The sequence below is a fragment of the Salvelinus sp. IW2-2015 genome, linkage group LG2 (assembly GCF_002910315.2).
Source record: "Salvelinus sp. IW2-2015 linkage group LG2, ASM291031v2, whole genome shotgun sequence".
Taxonomy (NCBI): domain Eukaryota; kingdom Metazoa; phylum Chordata; class Actinopteri; order Salmoniformes; family Salmonidae; genus Salvelinus; species Salvelinus sp. IW2-2015.
In genome coordinates this window covers 39,226,080-39,250,837 of record NC_036839.1, presented here as the reverse complement: position 1 = coordinate 39,250,837, position 24,758 = coordinate 39,226,080, and the positions used below count along the sequence as shown (strand labels likewise).

The following is a 24,758-nucleotide window of genomic DNA, read 5'->3' as shown; positions in this document are numbered from 1 at the left end:
CCGACATCCGTTTAAATTCAAAATGCGAAAACATGAAAATCCTCTGTTAATCCTGAACGCGTAATTTTATCTGCATTTCGATTTTGTTTAGAATGTAGCTAGTTTGTATGACATTTTTGTAACAACACTTTATATCTTGGTGTGATTCAGTATTTGCATGTATTTTTAATGTAAATGTATTTTAATTCATGATATTTTGTTAATGTATCTGGAATACATTTGTATGGAATATATTATTTGGAGAATTGTAAATATTGTAAATATAATCGGTTTGGGATCATCTGAGTTGACTCCTTCATAGTTAGTATAACATTGCCTTTTCTCATTCTCTTCATGGTGTTGCATATTTGATGATACAGTATTTCTGTGTATTATTCTAGGCTTTAACATAAACGATGCCTCTGCCTTGGTTAAATTCATTCTGCAGCAAGTTCACCAGAGCACGGATTCCACAAGTAGGGTGGACGGTGCTACGGACTTTCAAGGGCAGGCCCTACAACTAAATGCAATCAACTCAAAGCTGTTTATTACCTAATGTTACTTACACTTTGATTACAGGCTAATGGCAGTGATATAATGGAAACGTCATTTTAAATAAACCCCTGGGACTAAACCCCCTGAATCCATGGTCTTTCAGTTGCTGGATGAGTGGACACGAGCATGAGAAGTATGGTGGTAATCCAGAGCAGCCCAGTAAACAGCACCATGTGCTGACCCTACTGGGAGAAGAAGCTAGTGGAGGGACGCTGCCTGCAGAAGGTGGGGCTCCTATCAGTTTAGATGAATAACTTCTCATCTGGGGGCTAGCCTAGTGGTGGGAAATCCTAACCTGTCAGATGTGGGTGCAGGCTTTTGCTCCAGCCAAGTAGTAACACACCTGATTCTACTAAGTGAAGGTTGCCCACCTCTAGACTAAGTGTGTGTTTTGCATAGTGTGACCATTTTCTTCTCCAAGACTTGTATTTAATTCAGTTATCTGTGCTTGAGGTCATGCAGTGAAGTTGTAATGATGAGTCTGATTGTTAACTTGGTTTTTATTGTGAAGTATTAAAGTAAAAATATTTTAAAGTACTACGAAGTAGTTTTTTGGGGGTACAATGCATTCGGAAATATTCAGACCCCTTGACTATTTCCACATTTTGTTACGTTACAGCCTTATTCTAAAACTGATTAAATCGTTTTTTCCTCCTCAATCTACACAATACCCCATAATGACAAAGCAAAAACAGGTTTTTATAACTTTTGGCAAATTTATAAATAAATAAAAATATCAAATTTGCATAAGTAATCAGTACTTTGTTGAAGAACCTTTGGCAGTGATTACAGCCTCAAGTCTCCTTGGGTATGACGCTACAAGCTTGGCACTCGAAACGGGCTGTCATGTGCCTTTTACTGAGGAGTTGCTTCCGTCTGGCCACTCTATCATAAAGGCCTGATTGGTGGAGCGCTGCAGAGACGGTTGTCCTTCTGGAAGGTTTTCCCTTCTCCACAGAGGAGAGCTCTCCCTGACCAAGGCCGCTSTCCCTTGATTGCTCAGTTTGGCCGGGCGGCCAGCTTTAGGAAGAGCCTTGGTGGTTCCAAACTTCTTCCATTTAAGAATGATAGAAGCCACTGTGTTCTTAGGGACCTTCAAAGCTGATTTTTTTTTTTTTGGTACCCTTCCCCAGATCTGTGCCTTGACACAATCCTGTCTCAGAGCTCTACAGACAATTCCTTCAACCTCATGGCTTGGTTTTTGCTCTGACATGCACTGTCAACTGCGGGACCTTTATATAGACAGGTGTGTGTGTCTTTCCAAATCATGTCCAATCAATTGAATTTACCACAGTTGGACTCCCAAGTTCTAGAAACATCTCAAGGATAATCAGTGGAAACGGGATGCATCTGAGCTCAATTTCGAGTCTCAGAGCAAAGGGTCTGAATACTTATGCAAATGTGAAGTTTTTTAAATTTTTATAAATTTGCTAAATATTCAAAGACCTGTTTTCGCTTTGTCTTTATGGGGTATTGTGTGTAGATTGAGGATTTTTTTTTATTTAATCMATTTTAGAATAAGGCTGTAACATCACAAAATGTGGAAAAGGGAAGTGGTCTGAATATTTCCGAATGCATTGTATCTGTACTTTACTATTTATATTTTTGACAACTTTTATTCCACTACAATCCTAAAGAAAATAATGTACTTTTTACTCCATACATTTTCCCTGTGCATAAATTTAAAAAAGAAAATGGTGCTGTCTGGTTTGCTTAATRTTGTAACGTCTGTCGTCTTCCTCCTCGTCTGAGGACGAGAAGTTWGAAGGATCAGAGGACCAATGCACAGCGTGGTAATTGTTCATCTTATYWAATGAAGTGAACAACTCAAAATACAAAAACAACAAAGTGAAAACCGAAACAGTTCTATCTGGTGCAGACACACAAAGACTGAAGACAACCACCCACAAAACACAGGCTACCTAAATATGGTTCCCAATCAGAGACAATGACTAACACCTGCSTCTGATTGAGAACTATATCAGGCCAAACGAGAAACCCCACATAGAAACAGAAAACATAGATCATACCCACCCAACTCACGCCCTGACCACACTAAAACAAAGAACATACAAAAGAACTATGGTCAGAACGTGACAAATATAAGGAATTTGAAATGATACTYGAGTATATTTGAGCAATTACATTTACTTTTAGACTTTTACTTCAGTAATTTTCTATTAAGGTATCTTTACTTTTACTGAATTATGACAATTGGGTACATTTTCCTCCTCTGTGATTTTTCATTGCTCTTTCTCTACTCAGGCATACATAGTGTACCTGTAATTCACAAGAACATCCCTTCAGTCAACAACCAGCTGAAATGTATCAAGCATCTTGAGCGATAAGACCTAAGTTTTTACTTTGATGTTAGTGTAGGGCTAACATCACATTTAATTCCTGTGAAGTATATGCTGCTGTATACMTTCTGGTTATTTGATTCTGAAAACTACAGAACAAAAATATAAACGCAACATGTGAAGTGTTGGTCCCATGTTTCATGAGCTGAAATAAAAAGTCCCATAAATCTTCCATACGCACAAATGTTAATTCTCTCAAATTTTGTGCACCCATTTGTTTATATCCGTTAGTGAGCATTTGTCCTTTGCCAAGATAATTAATCCACCTGACAGGTGTGGCATACCAAGAAGTTGGTTAAACAGCGTGATTGTGACACAGGTGCACCTTGTGCTGGGGACACATAAAATGCCACTCTAAAATGTGCAGTTTTGTCACAAAATGCCACAGATGTCTCAAGTTATGAGGGAGCGTGCAATTGTCTTGCTGGCTGCAGGAATGTCCACCAGAGCTGTTGCCAGATAATTTAATGTTAATTTCTCTACCATATGCCACCTTCAACTGCCTTTTAGAGAATTTGGCAGTACGTCCAACTGGCCTCACAACTGCAGACCACGTGTAATCATGCCAGCCCAGGACCTCCACATCCAACTTTGTCACCTGCAGGATGTTCTGAGATGCCATCGGACAGCTGATGAAACTGGATTTGCAAAACCAAAGAATTTCTGCAGAAACCGTCTCRGGGAAACTCATCTGCKTGCTCGTTGTCCTCACCAGGGTCTTGATCTGCCTGCAGTTCAGCGTTGTAACCAACTTCAGTGGGCAAATTCTCACCTTCAATGGCCACTGGCACRCTGGAGAAGTGTACTCTTCATGGATGAATCCGGGTTTCAACTGTACCAGGCAGATGGCAGACCGTGTGTATGGCGTTGTGTGGGCGAGTGGTTTGCTGATGTCAACATTGAACAGTTATATGGACAGGCAAACTACAGAACGAACACAATTGCATTTTATCAATGGCAATTTGAGTGCAGCTACTGTGAGATCCTGAGGTCCATTGTCGTGCCATTCATCCCCCACAATCACCCCATGTTGGTTTTCTGATCCACGCCCCGTTTAAAAAAGTGTTTTTAAGTATCCGTCACCAACAGCTTATCTGTATTCCCAGTCTTGTAAAATACATATTAGGGCTGACTGAATTKATTTAAATTGACTGATTTCCTTTTGTGAAATATAAGAAATTGTTGCATTTATATTTTTATTAAGTGTATAACCACTCATCTCTCGTTCTCCCTGTCCAGGATCCAGCCACTCAAGCTGCCCCATAGTCTCCCTACTGAGGAAGACACCTACCTGAACAGCAGAGATGATCATACGACRCCTCAAACATGTAGAGGACAGTAAAGCTGTGAATAAGTAGTTTGTCTGGCCTATCAAAAAATCCATGATTCAAATGACTCAGTGAAATCCCTGTACATGTGTTCAGTCTAGACCTGGACTGAAACCTCTGTCCCACCTCTTATATTTCTAACAAAAACATGAAGCAAAAGTCAGAGGGAAATGCAACAACGCGCCAGTGATGATCAGCTTATTTTATTAAGATCAAGCTCATTTTTATAGAAAACCTCAAACCTGTGCTACCATCACACACTGACAAGACTGGAATGGAGATGGTGGAATGAAACTGGCACTTGGTTGTTGCTACTGAACCGCTGGTTGAGTTCGCCCACACATCGGTTCAACAAAGGCAAATGACATGGATCGATGTTAATGTAGCAAGCTTTACTGTTYGTAAGGATGGTTCTTTGTTAAAAATGCAAGTCCATAAATTAGAATCAAATCTGTTATGATACAGGGTAACTGCATCAAGGCTGAAGCTCAGGTCTTACACTTCAATTGGAATCAAATGAAACATTTCTGCACAGAACCATTTCAAGGGGAGCCAGCCAGAACAGAAAGAGTTCAGTGACTCAGACAGGAATCCTCCTTTTACTTGCCAGTCGAATATAAATGACCTAAAATATGATTTAAAGTCCAAACAAAATAAGTCAGAATTTCATCCATAAAATAAATGGAAAACTAAAGCATGGAAGACTATAATAAATAAGGAAATTACAGGAGGGGGAAAAGGAAATTGATAAAACTGGAGGAGATGGTTCTGCCAGTTAGTGGGTATTAGCCCTGAGAGACAGAGGTTGAAGGCTGACAGTCTTCTAGTCATCTTCAGAACCAGAGTCTGAATCGTGTCCTCTCCCTCTGATGGTCTTCTCCACCTTGGTGAACTTTGAACCAGATTTCTGTGTCAGGGTGGGGGGCTCCATTAGGTTACCACTGGAGGAGAAGACAAGGGTAGAGGGGTGTTATGATGTAGGATTTAAAGGGATACTTTGAGATTTTGGCAATGAGGCTCTTTATCTACTTCCAGAGTTAGGTGACCTTTTTTGTCTATATGCACCATTTATGTCTCTGTCCAGTATGAAGGAAGATGAAGAGGTAGTTTTGTGAGCCATGTTACTAGCGTTAGCGCAATGACTGGAAKTTTATGGGTATTTSCTAGCATGCTATCTAGAATCCATTTAATAAGACTAATCAGCATGTGGTTGTGCATGAACAGGTAAGGCTTTCTATTCCTTCGCACATCAACCAATGGCCTCATGCTCGACAGGAAATACCTAGACGGATCATCTTTCTAGCTAGAGGTGTGATTATCTGTAGGAAATCACACCCGTCTGTATACCTGTAGTTGATGACGTCAGAGCAGCCCAATCTCCACTCCAGCACCTCTGTGGAGAACTCGTCCGTGTTCCCCAGGTCGGTGAATCCCACCACGTAATCCTTGGTCTTCCCGTCCTTAACCAGCGCCAACGTGGGAATCACCTTGATCCGCAGCCTCTCTGTCAGGAACGGCGCCTTGTCCACATTCAGCTTRATGAACTTAGTCTCCAGGTGCTTCTTGGCCAGGATGCCCAGGTGCTTGTCCAGGATCTTGCATCTTTATAAGGTAGGGGAGAAGAGACAGCATGGTTAAGCTGGTAGAAGCKGCAATTAAGGTTTACTGGGCAATAAATCCCCTTCTAATCCTTTTCTTAGGRATTTTGGGAGGGTAAGCTCATTCCGGAGCAGGGCTCAATTCATTAGCAGCAGTAAAAAGGTTTGCGGCCTGGAATGGCAGGAGAAAAACAGGAAGAGGGGGAACATTGCTGTGTTGCCAACCTGAAAGTGGAGTCTCTGTAGAAATGGCAGACCACACGATTGCTCTCCTTCACCTCTGGGAAGAAATCTTTCTCACTGGGGATTTCCTTATACTCCCCATGCCCTTTAGACAGCCACTCCTTATGGGACAGAGCACACACACTATGATGAGTTGTTACTGTTATGACATACACACAAAAGTATGTGGACACTTTCAAAATATATGGATTCTGCTATTTCAGCCACACCTGTTGCCGATAGGTGTATAAAATAGTCTACACAGCCATGCAACCTCCATAGACAAACATTTGCCTTACTGAAGAGCTCAGTGACTTAACATGGCACCATCATAGGAYGCCACCTTTCCAACAAGTCACATTTCTGCCCTGCTCGAGCTGCCCGGGATAATGGTCTGGGGCTGTTTTTCATGGTTTGGCCCCTTCAATTCTGTACTTCCAACTTTGTGGCAACAGTTTGGGGAAGGCCYTTTCCTGTTTCAGCAGAACTCCCCCGTGCACAAAGCGAGSTCCATACAGAAATGGTTTGTCAAGATCGGTGTATTAGAACTTGACTGGCTTGCAGAGCCCTGACCTCAACCCCATCAAATACCTTTGGGATGAATTGGACCGCCGACTGCGAGCCAGGCCTAATCACCCAAAATCAGTGCCCATCCTCACTAATGCTTGTGGCTGAATGTATGCAAGGTCCTGCAGCAAAGTTCCAACATCTAGTGGAATGCCTTCACAGAAGAGTGGAGGCTGTTATAGCAGTAGGGGGGGGTAACTCCATATTAATGCCCATGATTTTGGAATGAGATGTTCGATGAGCAGGTATCCAGTGTAAGTTGATGGACTAAAGCAAATGCTTGTTAGGCATCCACCAGATCCTCAGCCTTTCCCACCTACCTGCTTCTGTTTCTGGGATTTCTTGAGGCCCTCCATCCTCCTCTCCTTCAGCCTTTCCATCTCGTCGTCATCCATGCGCTCCAGCTTCCCCAGCTCTTTGTCCAACTGCTCCTCCACCATCCTGGCTGACTGCAGCACTTGCTGCTCCAGCGCTTTGGCCATGATCTCCATCGACTGACTCGCCATGATGAAAAGCTTTGAAACTTCTGACACAAATCACTCTATTCCTGAGGGATGGGGGGGTGAGTGAGCGTCAGAGACAATTTTATAGATTGAATTTCTATCTCTGAAATGCAATGGTTGGCCTAACGATTAAGCCAACTAGCTAATAACCCTGGCTGGTGACCATGGAAACTACACACTGATGTTTTAAATCGAACACAACCAACGTTAGATAGCTAGTAATTTGTTAGTTACATTAGCTATCTGGCGTAGTAAACTCAACTCGAGGGGAACTAAACTACAGCTACTAGTTAACGTTACCTAGCGTAAGTTATTCCCCTTTAGAAAGTTATCCAACTACTTAGTCTTACAAGATACAACTTAACAGTAACGTTGGTTAACTATTTTGAAAGTTCTGCTATTTGATTACCCACCTATCGCTAACAAATTACCATTGTCTGTTAGCTAACGTTAATTAGCAAGAAAGCTAACATTAGCCAAAGACAAAGTCCCAATTGAACAAGAGATGTCAGATGTTTGTTAGCCTACTATGAATCGTATCAGCTTTCAGACAAAGTAGAGAGATATGTCAAAAATGAACAAAGGAACAATCACTGGCGTCGTTTTAGCCTAGCTCGCTARCTACATCAAGGTAGGGCTGTTAACTAGGCTAACAACTGCGTGGTCAGAAAATGCTGGGTAGCTAGCTAGCTGGCTAACGTTAGCGACCTGTCAAAAACGACCAAGTTGCCCAGACACTGAAGCTACAAGATTACAACAAAAAGCAACCACTTATGTTAATAGGGCCGACTGGATTTATTATTTGTACATGACTTTATCAATATTATAAATCTGGCTAGCCTACTCACCAAAAGCGGTCCGTGCACAAAGGCAGAACCCTGGCTCAGTGTTGTACAGAATGAGATTTTAGTCACAATTATACAGAAGGTTGCCCCCTGCTGGATGAGAATGAACTGTGTCCAGATGACACGAGTACTTTTTCTGAACCAGTCGAAATCACGCATCAACGTCTTATCATGGACGTATACAAATAAATGCCAATATGGCAAAAAGCCGAAACAAACGAAAATTCAACTAGTGTACTGTCATTCCAGGTTCAATGTTGCCCTTGACTGAGTTAGCTGAAGTTGGCTAGCTAGCTAGCGACAAGAACGTTATCCAGCCTGCACACCAAACAGACGAGCGTACATATATATATAKAGTAATGACATAATGACATGAGCAGGTCTCGAACCCTCCACTTTCAAGCCCAGCGCGCTATCGACTGTGCACCAAAAGCATACTTAAGTGGCAGACTCGATATCCGCTCATATAAACCCAGTGTCGTTACAATATACAGTTGAAGTCGGAAGTTTACATACACCTTAGCCAAATACATTTGAACTCTGTGTCACAATTCCTGAAATGTAATCCTAGTAAAAATTCCGCTCATTCAGCCGACAGAAACTTTCAACCTGTTCTCCCCATTAAGCAGCGAGTCGGAGTCAGAGGCCGAGCCTTCTCCTGTCTCTCCTCCTCCCGTTACGGGGTCTGAGACGCCGAAGTCTCCCACCATTAGCTCTGACAAATTGAAAACCCAAGTCATTGGCGACTCCATTACCCGCAGTATTAGACTTAAAACAAATCATCCAGCGATCATACACTGTTTACCAGGGGGCAGGGCTACCGACTTTAAGGCTAATCTGAAGACGGTGCTGGCTAAAACTGGCGAGTGTAGAGAGTATCGGGATATTGTTATCCACGTCGGCACCAACGATGTTAGGATGAAACAGTCAGAGGTCACCAAGCGCAACATAGCTTCAGCGTGTAAATCAGCTAGATATAGCTTCAGCGTGTAAATCAGCTAGAAAGATGTGTCGGCATCGAGTAATTGCTCTGGCCCCCTCCCAGTTAGGGGGAGTGATGAGCTCTACAGCAGTCTCACAACTCAATCACTGGTTGAAAACTGTTTTCTGCCCCTCAATCACTGGTTGAAAACTGTTTTCTGCCCCTCCCAAAATATAGAATTTGTAGATAATTCTGGGACTCACCCACAAACAGGACCAGGCCTGGCCTGTTGAGGAGTGACAGACTCCATCCTAGCTGGAGGGGTGCTCTCATCTTATCTACGAACATAGACAGGGCTCTAACTCCCCTAAAAAGCAGCATTCCCCAAGAAAGGATGGCTTTCACTTCAGCAGTGATAAATTCATGAACTTCTTTGAGGAAAAGATCATGATCATTAGAAAGCAAATTACAGACTATTCTTTAAATCTGCGTATTCCTCCAAAGCTCAGTTGTCCTGAGTCTGCACAACTCTGCCAGGACCTAGGATCAAGGGAAACACTCAAGAGTTTTAGTACTATATCTCTTGAAACAATGATGAAAATAATGGCCTCAAAACCTTCATGCTGCATACTGGACCCTATTCCAACTAAACTACTGAAATAGCTGCTTCCTGTGCTTGGCCCTCCTATGTTTAACATAATAAACGGCTCTCTATCCACCGGATGTGTACCAAACAATAATAAAGCCTCTCTTGAAAAAGCCAAACGGTGACCCAAAAAATATAAAAAACTATCGGCCTATATCAAATCTCCCATTCCTCTCCAAAATTTTWGAAAAAGCTGTTACGCAGCAACTCACTGCCTTCCTGAAGACAAACAATGTATACGAAACGCTTCAGTCTGGTTTTAGACCCCATCATAGCACTGAGACTGCACTTGTGAAGGTAGTAAATTACCTTTTAATGGCGTCAGACCGAGGCTCTGCATCTGTCCTCGTGCTCCTAGACCTTAGTGCTGCTTTTGATACCATCGATCACCACATTCTTTTGGAGAGATTGGAAACCCAAATTGGTCTACACAGACAAGTTCTGGCCTGGTTTAGATCTTATCTGTCGGAAAGATATCAGTTTGTCTCTGTGGATGGTTTGTCCTCTGACAAATCAACTGTAAATGTTGGTGTTCCTCAAGGTTCCATTTTAGGACCACTATTGTTTTCACTATATATTTTACCTCTTGGTGATGTCATTCGGAAACATAATGTTCACTTTCACTGCTATGCGGATGACACACAGCTGTACATTTCGATGAAACATGGTGAAGCCCCAAAATTGCCCTCGCAGGATGCCTGTGTTTCAGACATAAGGAAGTGGATGACTGCAAATTTTAGATCTTTTAGATCTTCTGTTGAATCTGACAATTAATCTTGATGGTTGTACAGTCGTCTCAAATAAAACTGTGAAAGAGCTCGGTGTTACTCTGGACAGTGATCTCTCTTTTGACGAACATATCAAGACTGTTTCAAGGACAGCTTTTTTCCATCTACGTAACATTGCAAAAATCAGGAACTTTCTGTCMAAAAATTATGCAGAAAAACGAATCCATGCTTTTGTCACTTCTAGGTTAGACTACTGCAATGCTCTACTTTCCGGCTACCCGGATAAAGCACTAAATAAACTTCAGTTAGTGCTGAACACGGCTGCTAGAATCTTGACTAGAACCCAAAAATGTGATCATATTACTCCAGTGCTAGCCTCTCTACACTGGCTTCCTGTTAAGGCAAGGGCTGATTTCAAGGTTTTACTGCTAACCTACAAAGCATTACATGGGCTTGCTCCTACCTATCTTTCCGATTTGGTCCTGCCGTACATACCTACACGTACGCTACGGTCACAAGACGCAGGCCTCCTAACTGTCCCTAGAATTTCTAAGCAAACAGCTGGAGGCAGGGCTTTCTCCTATAGAGCTCAATTTTTATGGAATGGTCTGCCTACCCATGTGAGAGACGCAGACTCGGTCTCAACCTTTAAGTCTTTATTGAAGACTCATCTCATCAGTAGGTCCTATGATTGAGTGTAGTCTGGCCCAAGAGTGTGAAGGTGAACGGAAAGGCACTGGAGCAACGAACCGCCCTTGCTGTCTCTGCCTGGCCGGTTCCCCTCTCTCCACTGGGATTCTCTGCCTCTAACCCTACTACAGGGGCTGAGTCACTGGCTTACTGGTGCTCTTCCATGCCGTACCTAGGAGGGGTGCGTCACTTGTCTGGGTTGGCGCCCCCCTTGGGTTGTGCCGTGGCGGAGATCTTTGTGGGCTATACTCAGCCTTGTCTCAAGATGGTAAGTTGGTGGTTTAAGATATCTCTCTAGTGGTGTGGGGGCTGTGCTTGGGCAAAGTGGGTGGCGTTATATCCTGCCTATTTGCCCCTGTCCGGGGGTAGCGTCGGACGGGTCCACAGTGTCTCCCGACCCCTCCTGTCTCAGCCTCCAGTATTTATGTTGCAGTAGTTTATGTGTCGGGGGCTAGGGTCAGTCTGTTATATCTGGAGTATTTCTCCTGTCTTATCCGGTGTCCTGTGTGAATTTAAGTATGCTCTCTCTAATTCTCTCTTTCTCTCTTTCTTTCTCTCAGAGGACCTGAGCCCTAGGACCATGCCTCAGGACTACCTGGCCTGATGACTCCTTGCTGTCACCCGTCCACCTGGCCATGCTGCTGCTCCAGTTTCAACTGTTCTGCCTGCGGCTATGGAACCCTGACCTGTTCACCGGACGTGCTACCTGTCCCAGACCTGCTGTTTTCAACTCTGAATGATCGACTATGAAAAGCCAACTGACATTTACTCCTGAGGTTCTGACCTGTTGCACCCTCGACAACCACTGTGATTATTATTATTTGACCCTGCTGGTCATCTATGAACATTTGAACATCTTGGCCATGTTCTGTTATAATCTCCACCCGGCACAGCCAGAAGAGGACTGGCCACCCCTCATAGCCTGCTTCCTCTCTAGGTTTCTTCCTAGGTTCTGGCCTTTCTAGGGAGTTTTTCCTAGCCATCGTGCTTCTACTCCTGCATTGCTTGCTGTTTGGGGATTTAGGTTGGTTTTCTGTACAGCACTTTGAGATATCAGCTGATGTACGAAGGGCTTTATAAATACATTTGATTTGATTTGATAGTCAAGGACCGATAGGAATGTCGACTGAATATTTCTATAGAAGAAGCCAATTTTTAATCTCAGCTTCTTAACTAACTCGTCAATATGCTTTTTAAAAGACAGTTTTTCATCTATCCAGATATCTGTAAGCACAGACACAACCAATATGGACACCAACCAGAGTACATATGCTTAAATCATCAGTTATTTTTATGTGCTCTAGAGAACAACTTATACTTAGTTTTACCTGTATTCAATAATAATTTCAAGTAAATAACTTTTTCTGTTATACAATGCAGGCAGGCTGTAGTTCAGATAGAGCCTGGTCAACCGTGGGGCAATAGCATACACAACAGTATCATCGGCATACAAGTGCAGGTTACCATTTTTATTTACAGACAAGATGATATTGTTTATGTAAACAGTAAAAAGTACAGGACCCAGAATCGACGCCTGCTGTACACACCAGGAAACGTGATTTAATACCATCAGTAGATACACATTGAGTTCTATCTGTCAAGTAATTTTTAAACCATGCAGCCTGGTCTAGGCCAATTGAGGAAAGCCTCTGAATTAGCAGTGAGTGATCAACACTATGGAAAGCCTTTGACAGGTCAATGAAGAGAGCAGCACAATGTTGCCTTTTATCCATACAGTTAACCACATCATTTATAACTAGGGATGCACAGAGATAGTGCTATGACCTGGTCTAAAACTCAACTGATGTACATTTAGAATACATTTCAAAGATAAAAAGATCTTTACTGAGAATTAGTCAAGGATTCTAATATTTTAGCAAGGCAAGAAGGTTTAGAAATAGGTTGATAATTATTTAGGTCACAAGGTTCACCACTTTTGTGAAGGGGTAGTACATGGGCCACATTCCAAACCTTGGGGATAGTACCAGATACAATCATGGGGGCAGAGAGCATCAGCAAAAATGGATCAAGCATATCTACCCTCAACAGTGATTTGCAAGACCCTCGTGTAGTGTTCGGTGGCCACATTCCAAACCTTGGGGATAGTACCAGATATAAGTGTCAGGTTAAACATATGGGTTAATAATTCAACAATCAGGGGGGCAGAGAGCATCAGTGGTGTGTCGGCCAAACAACRCCATTTACCTGTGACTGTATTCATGATACATCACTGCATCTTGTGCCTTATGACACCTCTACTGTGGGGCTCGATAACACCCATAAAACCTAGCGGTCAAAMAGGGAAATGTTTTGTGTAGGCTTACCCTGGCGTGACGTTTTGATAACCATGTGAATCTCGGACAAGGTGACTTTTATCAATATATTCGGCACTATTCACTCGCAGATWWAAAAAAATGCTAATTAGCATCAAAGTAGACATCATGAAAAACTGTAAATCCCTGCAAGCTCCTGCATGTCATCTCTAGCTGACACCTTTGCTAACAGGTKTTATGTCAGTTTAAAACTTGCACAAGACAGTTCACATAATTATCAATTTAAAGAAATGTGGCCAATATATTCACTACTACATTTAGTTAACATTAGATAGTTAATCCAGAGATTCTTACCTTTGCCTTGGTTCGGCAGTCTCGTCCAGATCAGCATGGCAGTTGTTCTCTACATATTGATAAAGGTCACCTTGTCCTAGAGAGATGTACACGGTTAGGTCACACCAGGGTCAGCCTACATGAAACACAGCCCTTATTGGAAGTGTTTCTAAACTCCCCATGGGAAACATTAATGGTGGGAAAACTCATATTTGAAATCTGTCCCCAAATGCCAAATATTCTATAAAATCTCTAGGATTAGTCAATAACAAAAGTATTCTTACATCATAGGTTTATACAATGTAACCCCTGACCTTTTTCAGTTCATTTTATTAAACTTTTTAAACTGTTGTAAMTGGCAATTAATGTGTAGGAATTTTTATTTATTTGCTTTACTTTAATGTTATTTTGTTTCTTAAGAAAATATACTTGTAGTGATGTCCTGTTTCTTTGTTATTGTAATTTGAAATTGAATTTGTTAAAAAAAAGTCACAGGTAAATAAGGTCTAGTTACCACCAATGAGACTGTAGTAGCTTTGTTAGGATAATTTTCATTACTATTGTATTTTTATTATGTAACAACCCAAAAGTTTATAAGCAAGCCCGTCTTGAACCAGGCACCAAATGCTAGCATATTATTAGTTAGTATTTATTGACAGTTCACAATGGGCTAGCCGCTGTCCAGTTTGGCTAAAAAGTTCTGTCTGTGTGACCACCTAACTGCAATAAGCTCAAAGTTTTCCTTTCCTTTCAGTCCAGGTGCATCAAAGCTGGGACCGAGAGACTGAAAAACAGCTTCAATCTTCAAGGCCATCAGACTGTTAAATAGCCATCACTACCCAGCTACTCATCCCTGCACCTTAGAGGCTGCTGCCCCTATACATAGACATGGAATCACTGGCCACTTTAATAATGTTACTCAACCCTGCACCTTAGAGGCTGCTGCCCCCTATACACAGGCATGGAATCACCGGCCACTTTAATAATGTTACTCAACCTGCACCTTAGAGGCTGCTGCCCATATACATAGACATGGAATCACTGGCCACTTTAATAATGTACTCAACCCTCCACCTTAGAGGCTGCTGCCCCCTATACACAGACATGGAATCACTGGTCACTTTAATAAATGTTTACATACTGTTTTACTCATTTCATATGTACAGTATTCTAGTCAATGCCGCTCTGACATTGTTCGTCCTAATATTTATATATTTCTTAATATAGTCTTTTACTTTTAGATTTGTGTGTATTGTTGTGAATTGTTAGATATTACTGCACTGTTGTAGCTAGGAACACAAGCATTTCGCTACACCTGCAATAACATCTGCTAAATATGTGTTTGTGACCAATAAAATTAGATTTGATCAAGGCTTTTATTCATTCCAAGTTTATTATCAAGTTCTTAGAAAACATACAAATGATGTCACAGCTTCAGGTCTTCAGGCACGGGTCAGTCATGATAAGACAGGTAGACTGACCAATTATATATTTTCTTCTGGCCCTTAACTCTTCGAAAGCTATGGCAGATGACAGGAAAAGTATTTTACAGTCACTCAGAGACGACAGCATACTAATTTGAATATAATTAACTCAGAATCAAGGGCTGTCTGTCTCCCGTGTTTACAACTACATTTATTTCACCAGTATACTAACTGTTATATGATCATGGATCAGGTACAGTAGGAACCATTTCATGGTATGTCACAATGAGAGAACTGTCAGTTCTTTTTTGGGTTGCAACAAATGCAGATTTATGTGATGTCAGAAATAGGTGTGACGAATTGAGGTCACAAGAGAGAATTACCATTTTATGTGATGTCACAGAAAGCATTGACAGGAGAGTCTGGGTGCATCACAATAGTCTGAAATAGCTTCCTCAACTCCTTTCAGAAATCTGCACTTGTTACATAGTAGCAATCCAAAGCCATATGGTATTGCTTTCTCCAGTATTCTCTCATCAGTGTAGTTGAAGGACAGGAAGACACTTCAAACCCTTGATATTCCATGTCTTAACTAAATACAAATTACATAAAAAAATAACGTAAGGGATTTGGCCAGCTTCTGGTTTCCATGCTGTTACGCCCGCCACCCACCCGCACACACACGAAAACTAACCGTTAATAACACACTACTTGTAAACCATACAAGAAAAAAGGAAAAAAATATATATTAAAAAAAACAAGCCTTTTCTTTGTAAAATGAACAAGAGGCGGCATTGAAAATACTATTTACATGCAATTTACAATGGCACTTTATTGTAGAGGAAAGGTTCAAAAAATGTCTTGCTTTTTAAAAACAAGCCAGTGTCCCAGACAGGGTGTTTTTGAGTCTGTGTCAGTTTGCAGATACTTCTGAGAACGAGGAGCTGGCAAAGCAGAGAGTAACAGAACAACTGGTGCAAAGCAGAGAGTAACAGAACAACTGGTGCAAAGCAGAGAGTAACAGAACAACTGGTGCAAAGCTTAGAGTAACAGAACAACTGGTTGCCAAAGCAGAGGATAACAGAACAACTGGTATGCAAAGCAGAGGTAACAGAACAAACTGTGCAAAGGCAGAGAGTAACAGAAACAACTCGGTTGCAAAGCGAGAGTAACAGAAACAACTGGTGCAAAGCAGAGAGCTAACAGAAACAACTGGGTGCAAAGCAGAGAGTAACAGAACAACTGGTGCAAAGCAGAGAGTAACAGAACAATGTGCAAAGCAAAGTAACAAACACTGGTGCAAAAGCAGAGAGTAACAGAACAACTGGTGCAAAGCAGAGAGTAACCAGAACAACTGGTGCAAAGCAGAGAGTAACAGACAACTGGTGCAAAGCAGAGAGTAACAGAACAACTGGTGCAAAGAGAGAGAGTGACAAAGATGCGGAGCTAATGAACTCGAGGCAGAACAGAGGCGAGAAAAGAAATACAGAGAAGAAGACGTCCTCTTGCTTTCTGCTTCCCAAACCCTGCATGTCAACCAGAACGATGAAAATCTGCAGTGGAGACAGCAAGGAAGATTCATGGCCATTCTAGGTCCTCAGTCTGTCCTAGACTGGGCGATTTGCATATTCACAGGAACCTAGTGGCCAACTGTGCCAACTTACTCATGACTTTCAGTGGTCCTGACCAATAGGGGCTAGAGGGAAGAGGGTTCCCTTGCCCCTCCCCCTCCCGGACCCATGGAGTGCTGGACATGTGTGAATGCGGCCAACGTTAGTGATTTTTCAAAATCGTATCCGGCGCCAGGCCCGATATCGGTGTGCTCTGTTCTGCTGACGTGGTGTTATGACGGACTTCACAACAGAAGGCAGGTTGGGCTCTGCTGATGTCAAAGTGAGAGATTAGAGGCGTTGTGTGCTGATTCACAGAACTCTTTCACTGTGATGACACAAGAAGAGAAACACGTGTCCAGGTTATTGTTCGTGTCAAAACCTGCAAACTAGAACTCTGAACTCCGACTTCAGTGCCTTCAAAGACAACTGGGGAAATGGGAAAAATAGTTTAAATGTCATCCAACTCTAAAACTCTGGCATCTTTCTAGAAACCCGACTTCCGTGCTGAAGATCACAGACATTATGATTTGACCAGATTTGACCACAAGCTCCCCACAGGATCATGATGTAATAGTCGGATGATGTAACAGTGGCACACAAAATCATAGAACAGGAGGAGCAAACTGGGACGCATACTCTCACAATCATCTCGTCATCTCTTCAGATACCCTCACCATACTAGCTTGAGTGCTGCCCTCTCTATGTGATCTTCAGAGTGCTGCCCTCTCCCTACGTGGACTCTTCAGAGTGCTGCCCTCTCCTAAGGCTATATCTTCAGCTGTCGTCTCCAAATCACCTACAGTGAATATCTTCTCACATGCGAGCATGCCTAGCTCTTCATGCTCTCACTACGTGATCTTTCAGGGAGTGCGCCCTGCTCCTACGTGATCTTCCAGAGTGCTGCCCTCTCCGTACGTGATCACAGAAAGTGCTGCCGCCCTCTCCTACTGATCTTCAGCCCAACGTCCTCTGCTCCTACGTGATCTTGCTAGACATTACGCCGATCTGCATCCTCAGTGCATCCTCAGAGTGCTTCTTGCCCTCTCCTACGTGATCTTCAGAGTTGTCTGCCCTCTCCAACTGTGATCTTCCAGAGTGCTTGCCCTCTCCTATGTGATCTTCAGATGTCTGCCCTTCTCCTACGTGGATCTTCAGACGTGCTGCCCTCTCCTACCGTGATCTTTCAGAGTGGCTGCCCTTCCCTACGGATCTTTCAGAGGTGCTTGTGGGGGCCGCCTCTCTTCATCCGCATAGGACTCCTTCAGAGTGGCTGCACTCTCCTAACGTTGCATCTCAGAGTGCCCCTTCTGTCCTTTTGGTCCTCAGCCATCATGGAGTGCTGTCACCTATCCTATTTGATCTCCCTAGCTAACCTCTCCTACTCGTGATCTGTATACAGAGCTGCGACGCTCTCCTACCGTGATCTTCAGAGTGCTGCCTCTCCTACGTGATCTTCAAGAGTGCTGCCCTCTCCTACGTGATCTTCAGAGTGGCTGCCCCTCTCCTATGTGATCGTCAAGAGTGCACTTGCCCTCTCCATGGTGAACGAACTATCAGCTTAGGACTGCTACCTCCTCACGTGATCTTCAGAGTGCTGCCCTAGACTACCACCTACATCGTGATCCGTCAGAGGCCCGCCCTTCTCCTATTATCTTCGAGTCTGCCTGCTCTCTCTTCCTACGGATCTCAGAGTGCTGCCCTCTCCTACGTGATCTTCAGAGTGCTGCCCTCTCCTACGTGATCTTCAGAGTGCTGCCCTCTCCTACGTGATCTTCAGAGTGCTTCCCTCTCCTATGTGATCTTCAGAGTGCTGCCGTAGGTCTGCTGTACCACCACCTGCACGTTGTCCAGGATGAAGTCAAAGGCCATGCTCCATACAGACTCCACAGACTGCTGCATCAACCTGCCATGACATAAGACATGCCTTAGGCCTAACACACTTGAATATCTAATAAACTAAACACACGAGAAAAAGAGAAAAACACTAATTGAAATGGAATCTCAACAACAGGGGTAGAATGATCCTCTATCCCCAAACAGGTCCTATTTGACCATGGCCGTGTGGTCCCTCACTGAGACAGAGGTGAAGAGGGGAGAGTTAGACCACGAATGGACCGTACCTCTTCATGTACTTGATGATCAGGTCAAGTTTCTCTAGGTCTTTGTCGTTGATCAGATCAGTGCAGTACTTGACTACCTGCAGAATGTCCTCCTCCATGGGGTCTGAGGGGGGAAAAGTACTTAGAAAAACGCAAAACTACATCTTTAACCCAGTCAAAAACACAACYACAGTTGTGGCAAAAAGTTGAGAATGACACAAATATTAATTTCCACAAAGTTTGCTGCTTCAGTGTCTTTAGATATTTCTGTCAGATGTTACTATGGMATACTGAAGTATAATTACAAGCATTTCATAAGTGTCAAAGGCTTTTATTGACAATTACATGAAGTTGATGCAAAGAGTCAATATTTGCAGTGTTGACCCTTATTTTTCAAGACCTCTGCAATCCGCCCTGGCATGCTGTCAATTAACTTCTGGGCCACATCCTGACTGATGGCAGCCCATCAGTCAGGATGTGGGTTTTTGTTTGTGGGTTTTTGTTTGTCCAACCGCCTCTTGAGGATTGACCCCAAGTTCTCAATGGGATTAAGGTCTGGGGAGTTTCCTGGCCATGGACCCAAAATATTGATGTTTTGTTCCCCGAGCCACTTAGTTATCACTTTTGCCTTATGGCAAGGTGCTCCATCATGCTGGAAAATACATTGTTCGTCATGAAACTGTTCCTGGATGGTTGGGAGAAGTTGTTCTCGGAGGATGTGTTGGTACCATTCTTTATTCATGGCTGTGTTCTTAGGCAAAATTGTGAGTGAGCCCACTCCCTTGGCTGAGAAGCAACCCCCCACATGAATGGTCTCAGTATGCTTTACTGTGGGAATGACACAGGGACTATGAGTAGCGCTCACCTTGCTCTTCTCCGGGACAAGCTTTTTTCCGGATGCCCCTAAATATCGGAAGGGGATTCATCAGAGAAATGACTTTGACACAAAGTTCCCAGCAGTCCAATCCCTGACCTTTTTGCAGAATATCAGTCTGTCCCTGATGTTTTTCCTGGGAGGGAAGTGCTTCTTCACTGCCCTTCTTGACACCAGGCCATCTTTCCAAAAAGTCTTTCGCCTCACGGTGATTGCAGATGCATCACACCTTGCCTGCTGCCATTCCTTGAGCAACTCGTCTGGTGTATTCGATTGGAGTTGCCCCGATCCGCACAGCTGCAATCAACTTTAAGAGAACGGTGTCCTGGCGCTTGCTGGACTTGGGCGCCCTGGAAGCCCTTCGTCACAACAGTGAATCGCTCTCTCCTTGAGGTCTTGATTATCCGATAAATGGCTTGATTTAGGGCAATCTTACTGCAGGCAATATCCTTGCCTGTGAAGCCCTTTTTGTGCAAAAACTGAATGTGACGGCACGTGTGTTCCTTGCAGGCGTAACCATGGTTGACAGGAGGAGGAACAAGTGATTTCCAAGCACCTTTGAAGCTTCCAGTCTGGTTTATTCGAACTCAATCAGCATGACCAGAGTGATCGTCCGGCCGTGTCCCCGTCAACACTCACACCTGTGTTAACGTGAGAAATTCCATCTGATCACATGGTCAGCTCGCGGTATTTTGTGGCAGGGCTGAGAATGCCAGTGGAAATGTTTCTTTTGCGGGGATTTATTCATTGCATGGCAAGAGGGACTTCGTGCAATTAATTGCAATTTCATCGGTATCACTCTTCATAACAATTCTGGAGTACAGTAATCCCTCGTTTATCGCGGGGGTTATACCGTTCCGGAAAATGACCCGCGATTAGTGAAAGTCCCGCCGAAATAGAAAACTTTTTTTTTTTTTACAATTGAGCAATCTATTACATGTATTACAATTACATGTGACTCACGTGACTAGGCCGTTCGTCGACATTATGGTTTAAGAGATGTTCGAAAGTTACGATATAGATTTGGGCCAAACTTAATGTTAATTTTGCCAGGCTGTTTTATGCTACGCGTACACATAACTGCACAGACGACAAATGATTAGCACAATGTTCGTAGCATGTTTTGATACAAAGAAGCCGGGAGTGAGTTTTTAGCGAAATCAGAATGCAGCAAGCACAATGCACCAAAAAAAAAAAAAGATGCATTATGAAAATCCGCAAATAGCGAATCCGCGATAAGTGACCGCGAAGTGGCGAGGGATCACTGTATATGCAAATTGCCATCATACAAACTGAGGCAGCAGACTTTGTGAAAATTAATATTTGTGTCATTCTCAAACCTTTTGGCCACGACTGTACTATGGCAGAAAATGTCCCCCTTTTTTCCCATAGATGGTAGTAAACGACCCACTCCCCATTCTGTACCTGAGATGGTAGTGACCCATTCTCTGAGTAGTGTTCGGATGTCCATGAAATCACAAGCTCCAGCCAGGGTGGGTTCAGGGCGAGGGGTGAACTTGGACAGAGTCTCTGGGTCGTCCTGCTGTAGGGGGGAGGTGGAAGGTCCATTCTCCAGCTGGATGGGGGTCAGTTCAGGCAAGTTTAATCACTATGCATCATTAATAAAACAGAAAACTTACCTTGGATAAGTGCTTAGGGGCTCACCTTGAGGACATTGGGTAGGTCCCTGGGTCTGAGCACGTGTGGTAGGTCTTTGGCCGGGGTGTTTCCTGGTGGGCGGGGCCTCTTTAGAGGGGAGGGGCCTTTGTTGGCACTCTTCTTGTAGCAGTGCTTCATCCGACCCACCCCCACATGCTTCAGATGCAACAGGGGGTTCCTCTGGTCTGCTACAGAGAAAGAGAGAGGGGAGGGGTGGAGTGAAAGGTAGAGAAGGAAAGAGAGAGGTAAGGGGGCAATGCAATGGAAGTTTAATTTGATCATTAGTCGGTTCTATGGTTCTTTCCAGTGTATTGCTAAATGGCATATATATTCTATATTATATTACTGGTATACACTGATTGTACAAAACATTAAGAACACCTGCTCTTTACATGTCAAACTGACTGGGGAATCCAGGTGAATGCTATGATCCCTCATTGATGTCACCTGTTAAATCCACTTCAATCAGTGTAGGTGAAGGGAAGAAGACAGGTTAAAGAAGGATTTTTAAGCCTTGATACAATTGAGACATGGATTGTGTATGTGTACCATTCAGAGGGTGAATGGGCAAGACAGAAGATTTAAGTGTCTTTGAATGAGGTATGGTATTAGGTGCCAGGCGCACCGGTTTGAGTCACGAACTGCAATGCTGCAGGGTTTTTGTTGATGGAATTTTTAGGTTTAAATGAATGATTAGAATACTCCACCCTGAAACCATATAATTGTATGAAATTGATTAGAATCATAATTAATTAATGATGGGTGTGGTTTTAGTCAGTAGAATTATATATCCGTGAGTGTAGTTTTTAATCAGAATTAGGGTATAACAATATATCTGTACAATATGTCTATTATAGTATCTTAAAAACAGACTGTCTGAGCAAGATTTGGTGCCGACTTTGGCGGGGGGCCACAGAGTACTTCCCAGTACTTCTCCCTATTTTGAGGGAGGACGGGGAGTGATTCTCACGGACTCCCCTAATCTTTGTTGGCTGGGTAGCAGGACAGTGTGTGCGTAGGATACCTAACGTTTGTGTGCAAATGTATGTGCGTATGAATTCTGTTTGTGTGCAAGACTATGTGCGTAAGGAGCTAGTATAAAATGAATGGTTTTGTACAACTAACCAGGGCTCTCGTAAATAAACTTTCTGACTATCGTAGCTGGGCCTCCGTCTGATTAATTTCAACCAGTTTCCTACAAATCCTGGGTTTCAGGCGGAGTAGTTCATTGAACTGGGTTTATGAACATTGAGAACATAATTCTCGTAACAGTTTTTCACCCTCAACAGTTTCCCGTGTGTGTTAAGAATGGTCCTCCACCCAAAGGACATCCAGCCAACTTGACACAACTGTGGGAAGCATTGGAGTCAACATTGGCCAGCATCCCTGTGGAACGCTTTGGACACCTTGTAGAGTCCATGCCCCGACGAACTGAGGGGACCATTCTTATTAGGAAGGTGTTCTTAATGTTTGGTAAACTCAGTGTATATTATTGGATAGATATACTGTATTCTGCACTACTTTGGTCTGCAGTCTTACCCATGATCCTCTTGCCTGGGCGTTCTCTCTGCGGCCATAAAATAAATAATAAAAAAAAAAAAAAAAAATGTAAAAAAAAAAAAAAACCGCGAACGGCAGCTGCTCCTGGAGTTCTCTGGGAGGGCTGCATACACCTCCGGGTCAACCTACAACACCACACATACACACACACTACACACACGGACACACACCACACACACACCACACAACACACACACCACACATCACACACCACACACACACACAGACACACACACACACACACAACACCGAGCAGACAATATGTGCGTGTTTTTGGGGTGTTGGAGTTAATGAGAATGTTTGTGGAGTGTGTGTGTGTACGCTGGAGAAGTCAGGGCAGTTCCAGTAATGATGCCTGTGGAGCCGGTCTGTCAGACTGGTTGGGGATCTGAGCACTCAGTGCTCTACAGAGGGGCAGACCGGGGGGAGGAGGAGAGGAGGGGTAGAGGGAAGATGAACAGGTAAGAGAGAGGAGAAGAGGGGCCATGGGTGAACGGGTGCGTTGGTGTGACCCATGTGGGTTTCTCTTGCTGTGTCTCTGTGGGTCCAGGGAGTGCTCCACCAGGGGGGGGGGGGGGGGGGGGGGTTTTGGGGGGGGGGGGGGGGGGGGGGGGGGGGGGGGGGGGGGGGGGGGGGGGGGGGGGGGGGGGGGGGGGGGGGGGGGGGGGGGGGGGGGGGGGGGGGGGGGGGGGGGGGGGGGGGGGGGGGGGGGGGGGGGTTGGGGGGGGGGGGGGGGGGGTGTTCTCATCAACTCTGCAGGCAAGGCCTCCAACACGACCGGTCCACCTGACATTGGGGGCGGGGGGGGGGATGGAGGGGAGGGGGGGACACAGACACACATGGCACACATACATGTTTCCTGGGAAACCTGTGTGTGAGGGTGATTTTACTGCCCCAAAAGTTCGCTTTCCAGCTCTCCTCCAAGCATAGACTGCTGAAGCTATTCTTCAAATTGGCACGCTGGACTATTTACATTGACCGACCCGCCCCCCGCCGCCCCGGGATGTGACAAATCAACTTTGATTGTACTTGAAATGATGCTTCAAAAACATAGCCAACCGAATGTTTTTTCAATGAGAGCAATGCACTGTTGAACTAGGGGTGAAGTACCTGTGAGGGAGGGGAGACCTCGATGCTGAGGTTAAGGCGTGTACCAACATGGTTAGGTGTGTGTGTAGAGGGTGGCGGCTCTCCTTTACTTGTCCCTGGGATTGGCTCAGCAGGCGATGTAGGGCGGGGAGTGGAGAAGGGGGACAGGACTCTGGCAGAGGAACTATTTTCCTGACTGGTGCATGTGTCAGTAATGGCGGTATTAGATAGCGAATCTGAAGGGAGAGAGACAGCAGAGGTCGTTCTATGGCTCGATGACTGGCTCCTTGAGGTAACCACTAACAAGAGCTCACACACACACCTACCTGTATGGTTATGTTGGGCGGGGTGGCGCTGGGCCAGCAGCTTGTCTCTGATGGATGTTTTAGGGCCCGAGGGGTCCTTGGGGACGGAGTGGACCCCCTCGAGGAGCTGCACCTGGAGGCCCACCCCCCTCAGATCCTGCACCTTCAGCCTCATTGTGTGGAACAGCTTGATGACCTCACTGGCTATCAAATGACCACAGTCTGTAAGCTGGGCCAGGGTCACTGACCTGAGAGAGGAGAGAGGGGGAGAGGAGAGGAGGGTAGAGGAGAGGAGGGTAGAGGAGAGAGGGAGAGGAGAAGAGAAAAGAGGAGAAGAGAAGAGGAAGACACACTCAATTATGTCCCCTCAGTGTGTTCCAGGAAGTGTCTGAAATCTGTCTTGCCTKCTATTTACTAAAACTACATACTGTGTACTAATTGTACTACAAACTATTTAGAACATACTATTTTTATTTTAAAAAACAAACAAACGCAGTGAGCAACAAATAACATCCTAGGCTGATCCATCCTGAGATTGAGCAACAAATAACATCCTAGGCTGATCCGTCCTGAGAATGAGCAACAA

General features: G+C 44.1%; 2 protein-coding genes and 1 long non-coding RNA gene across 3 annotated transcripts in view; all 3 read right to left on the bottom strand.

The window, feature by feature from the left end:
• Positions 1-4,819: 4,819 nt before the first annotated feature.
• Positions 4,820-8,226, bottom strand: LOC111979737 (thioredoxin domain-containing protein 9). The gene is made up of 5 exons (XM_024010427.2): positions 7,961-8,226; positions 6,930-7,156; positions 6,046-6,164; positions 5,570-5,824; positions 4,820-5,163 (listed from the first exon to the last, which is right to left on the bottom strand). Exons 2-5 carry the CDS (start codon positions 7,113-7,115, stop codon positions 5,046-5,048), a joined length of 678 nt encoding a protein of 225 aa, XP_023866195.1. The 5' UTR covers positions 7,116-7,156; positions 7,961-8,226; the 3' UTR covers positions 4,820-5,045.
• A 6,664-nt stretch (positions 8,227-14,890) lies between these two features.
• Positions 14,891-16,389, bottom strand: LOC139029300 (uncharacterized). Its single transcript, XR_011481605.1, has 3 exons — positions 16,269-16,389; positions 16,187-16,215; positions 14,891-16,062 (listed from the first exon to the last, which is right to left on the bottom strand). It is a non-coding gene; the product is annotated as an uncharacterized lncRNA (long non-coding RNA).
• Positions 16,390-18,278: 1,889 nt separating this feature from the next.
• Positions 18,279-24,758, bottom strand: part of LOC111971818 (uncharacterized) — a 28,917-nt gene continuing 22,437 nt past the window's right edge. Inside the window, exons 17-25 of the mRNA XM_070446420.1 lie at positions 24,194-24,420; positions 23,889-24,103; positions 23,531-23,564; positions 23,100-23,146; positions 22,758-22,785; positions 21,225-21,406; positions 20,985-21,135; positions 18,707-18,809; positions 18,279-18,489 (exon numbers count right to left, since the gene is read on the bottom strand). Of these exons, the coding sequence (XP_070302521.1) occupies positions 18,378-18,489; positions 18,707-18,809; positions 20,985-21,135; positions 21,225-21,406; positions 22,758-22,785; positions 23,100-23,146; positions 23,531-23,564; positions 23,889-24,103; positions 24,194-24,420 (1,099 nt within the window). The 3' untranslated portion in view covers positions 18,279-18,377. The remainder of the gene's footprint in view (positions 18,490-18,706; positions 18,810-20,984; positions 21,136-21,224; positions 21,407-22,757; positions 22,786-23,099; positions 23,147-23,530; positions 23,565-23,888; positions 24,104-24,193; positions 24,421-24,758) is intronic.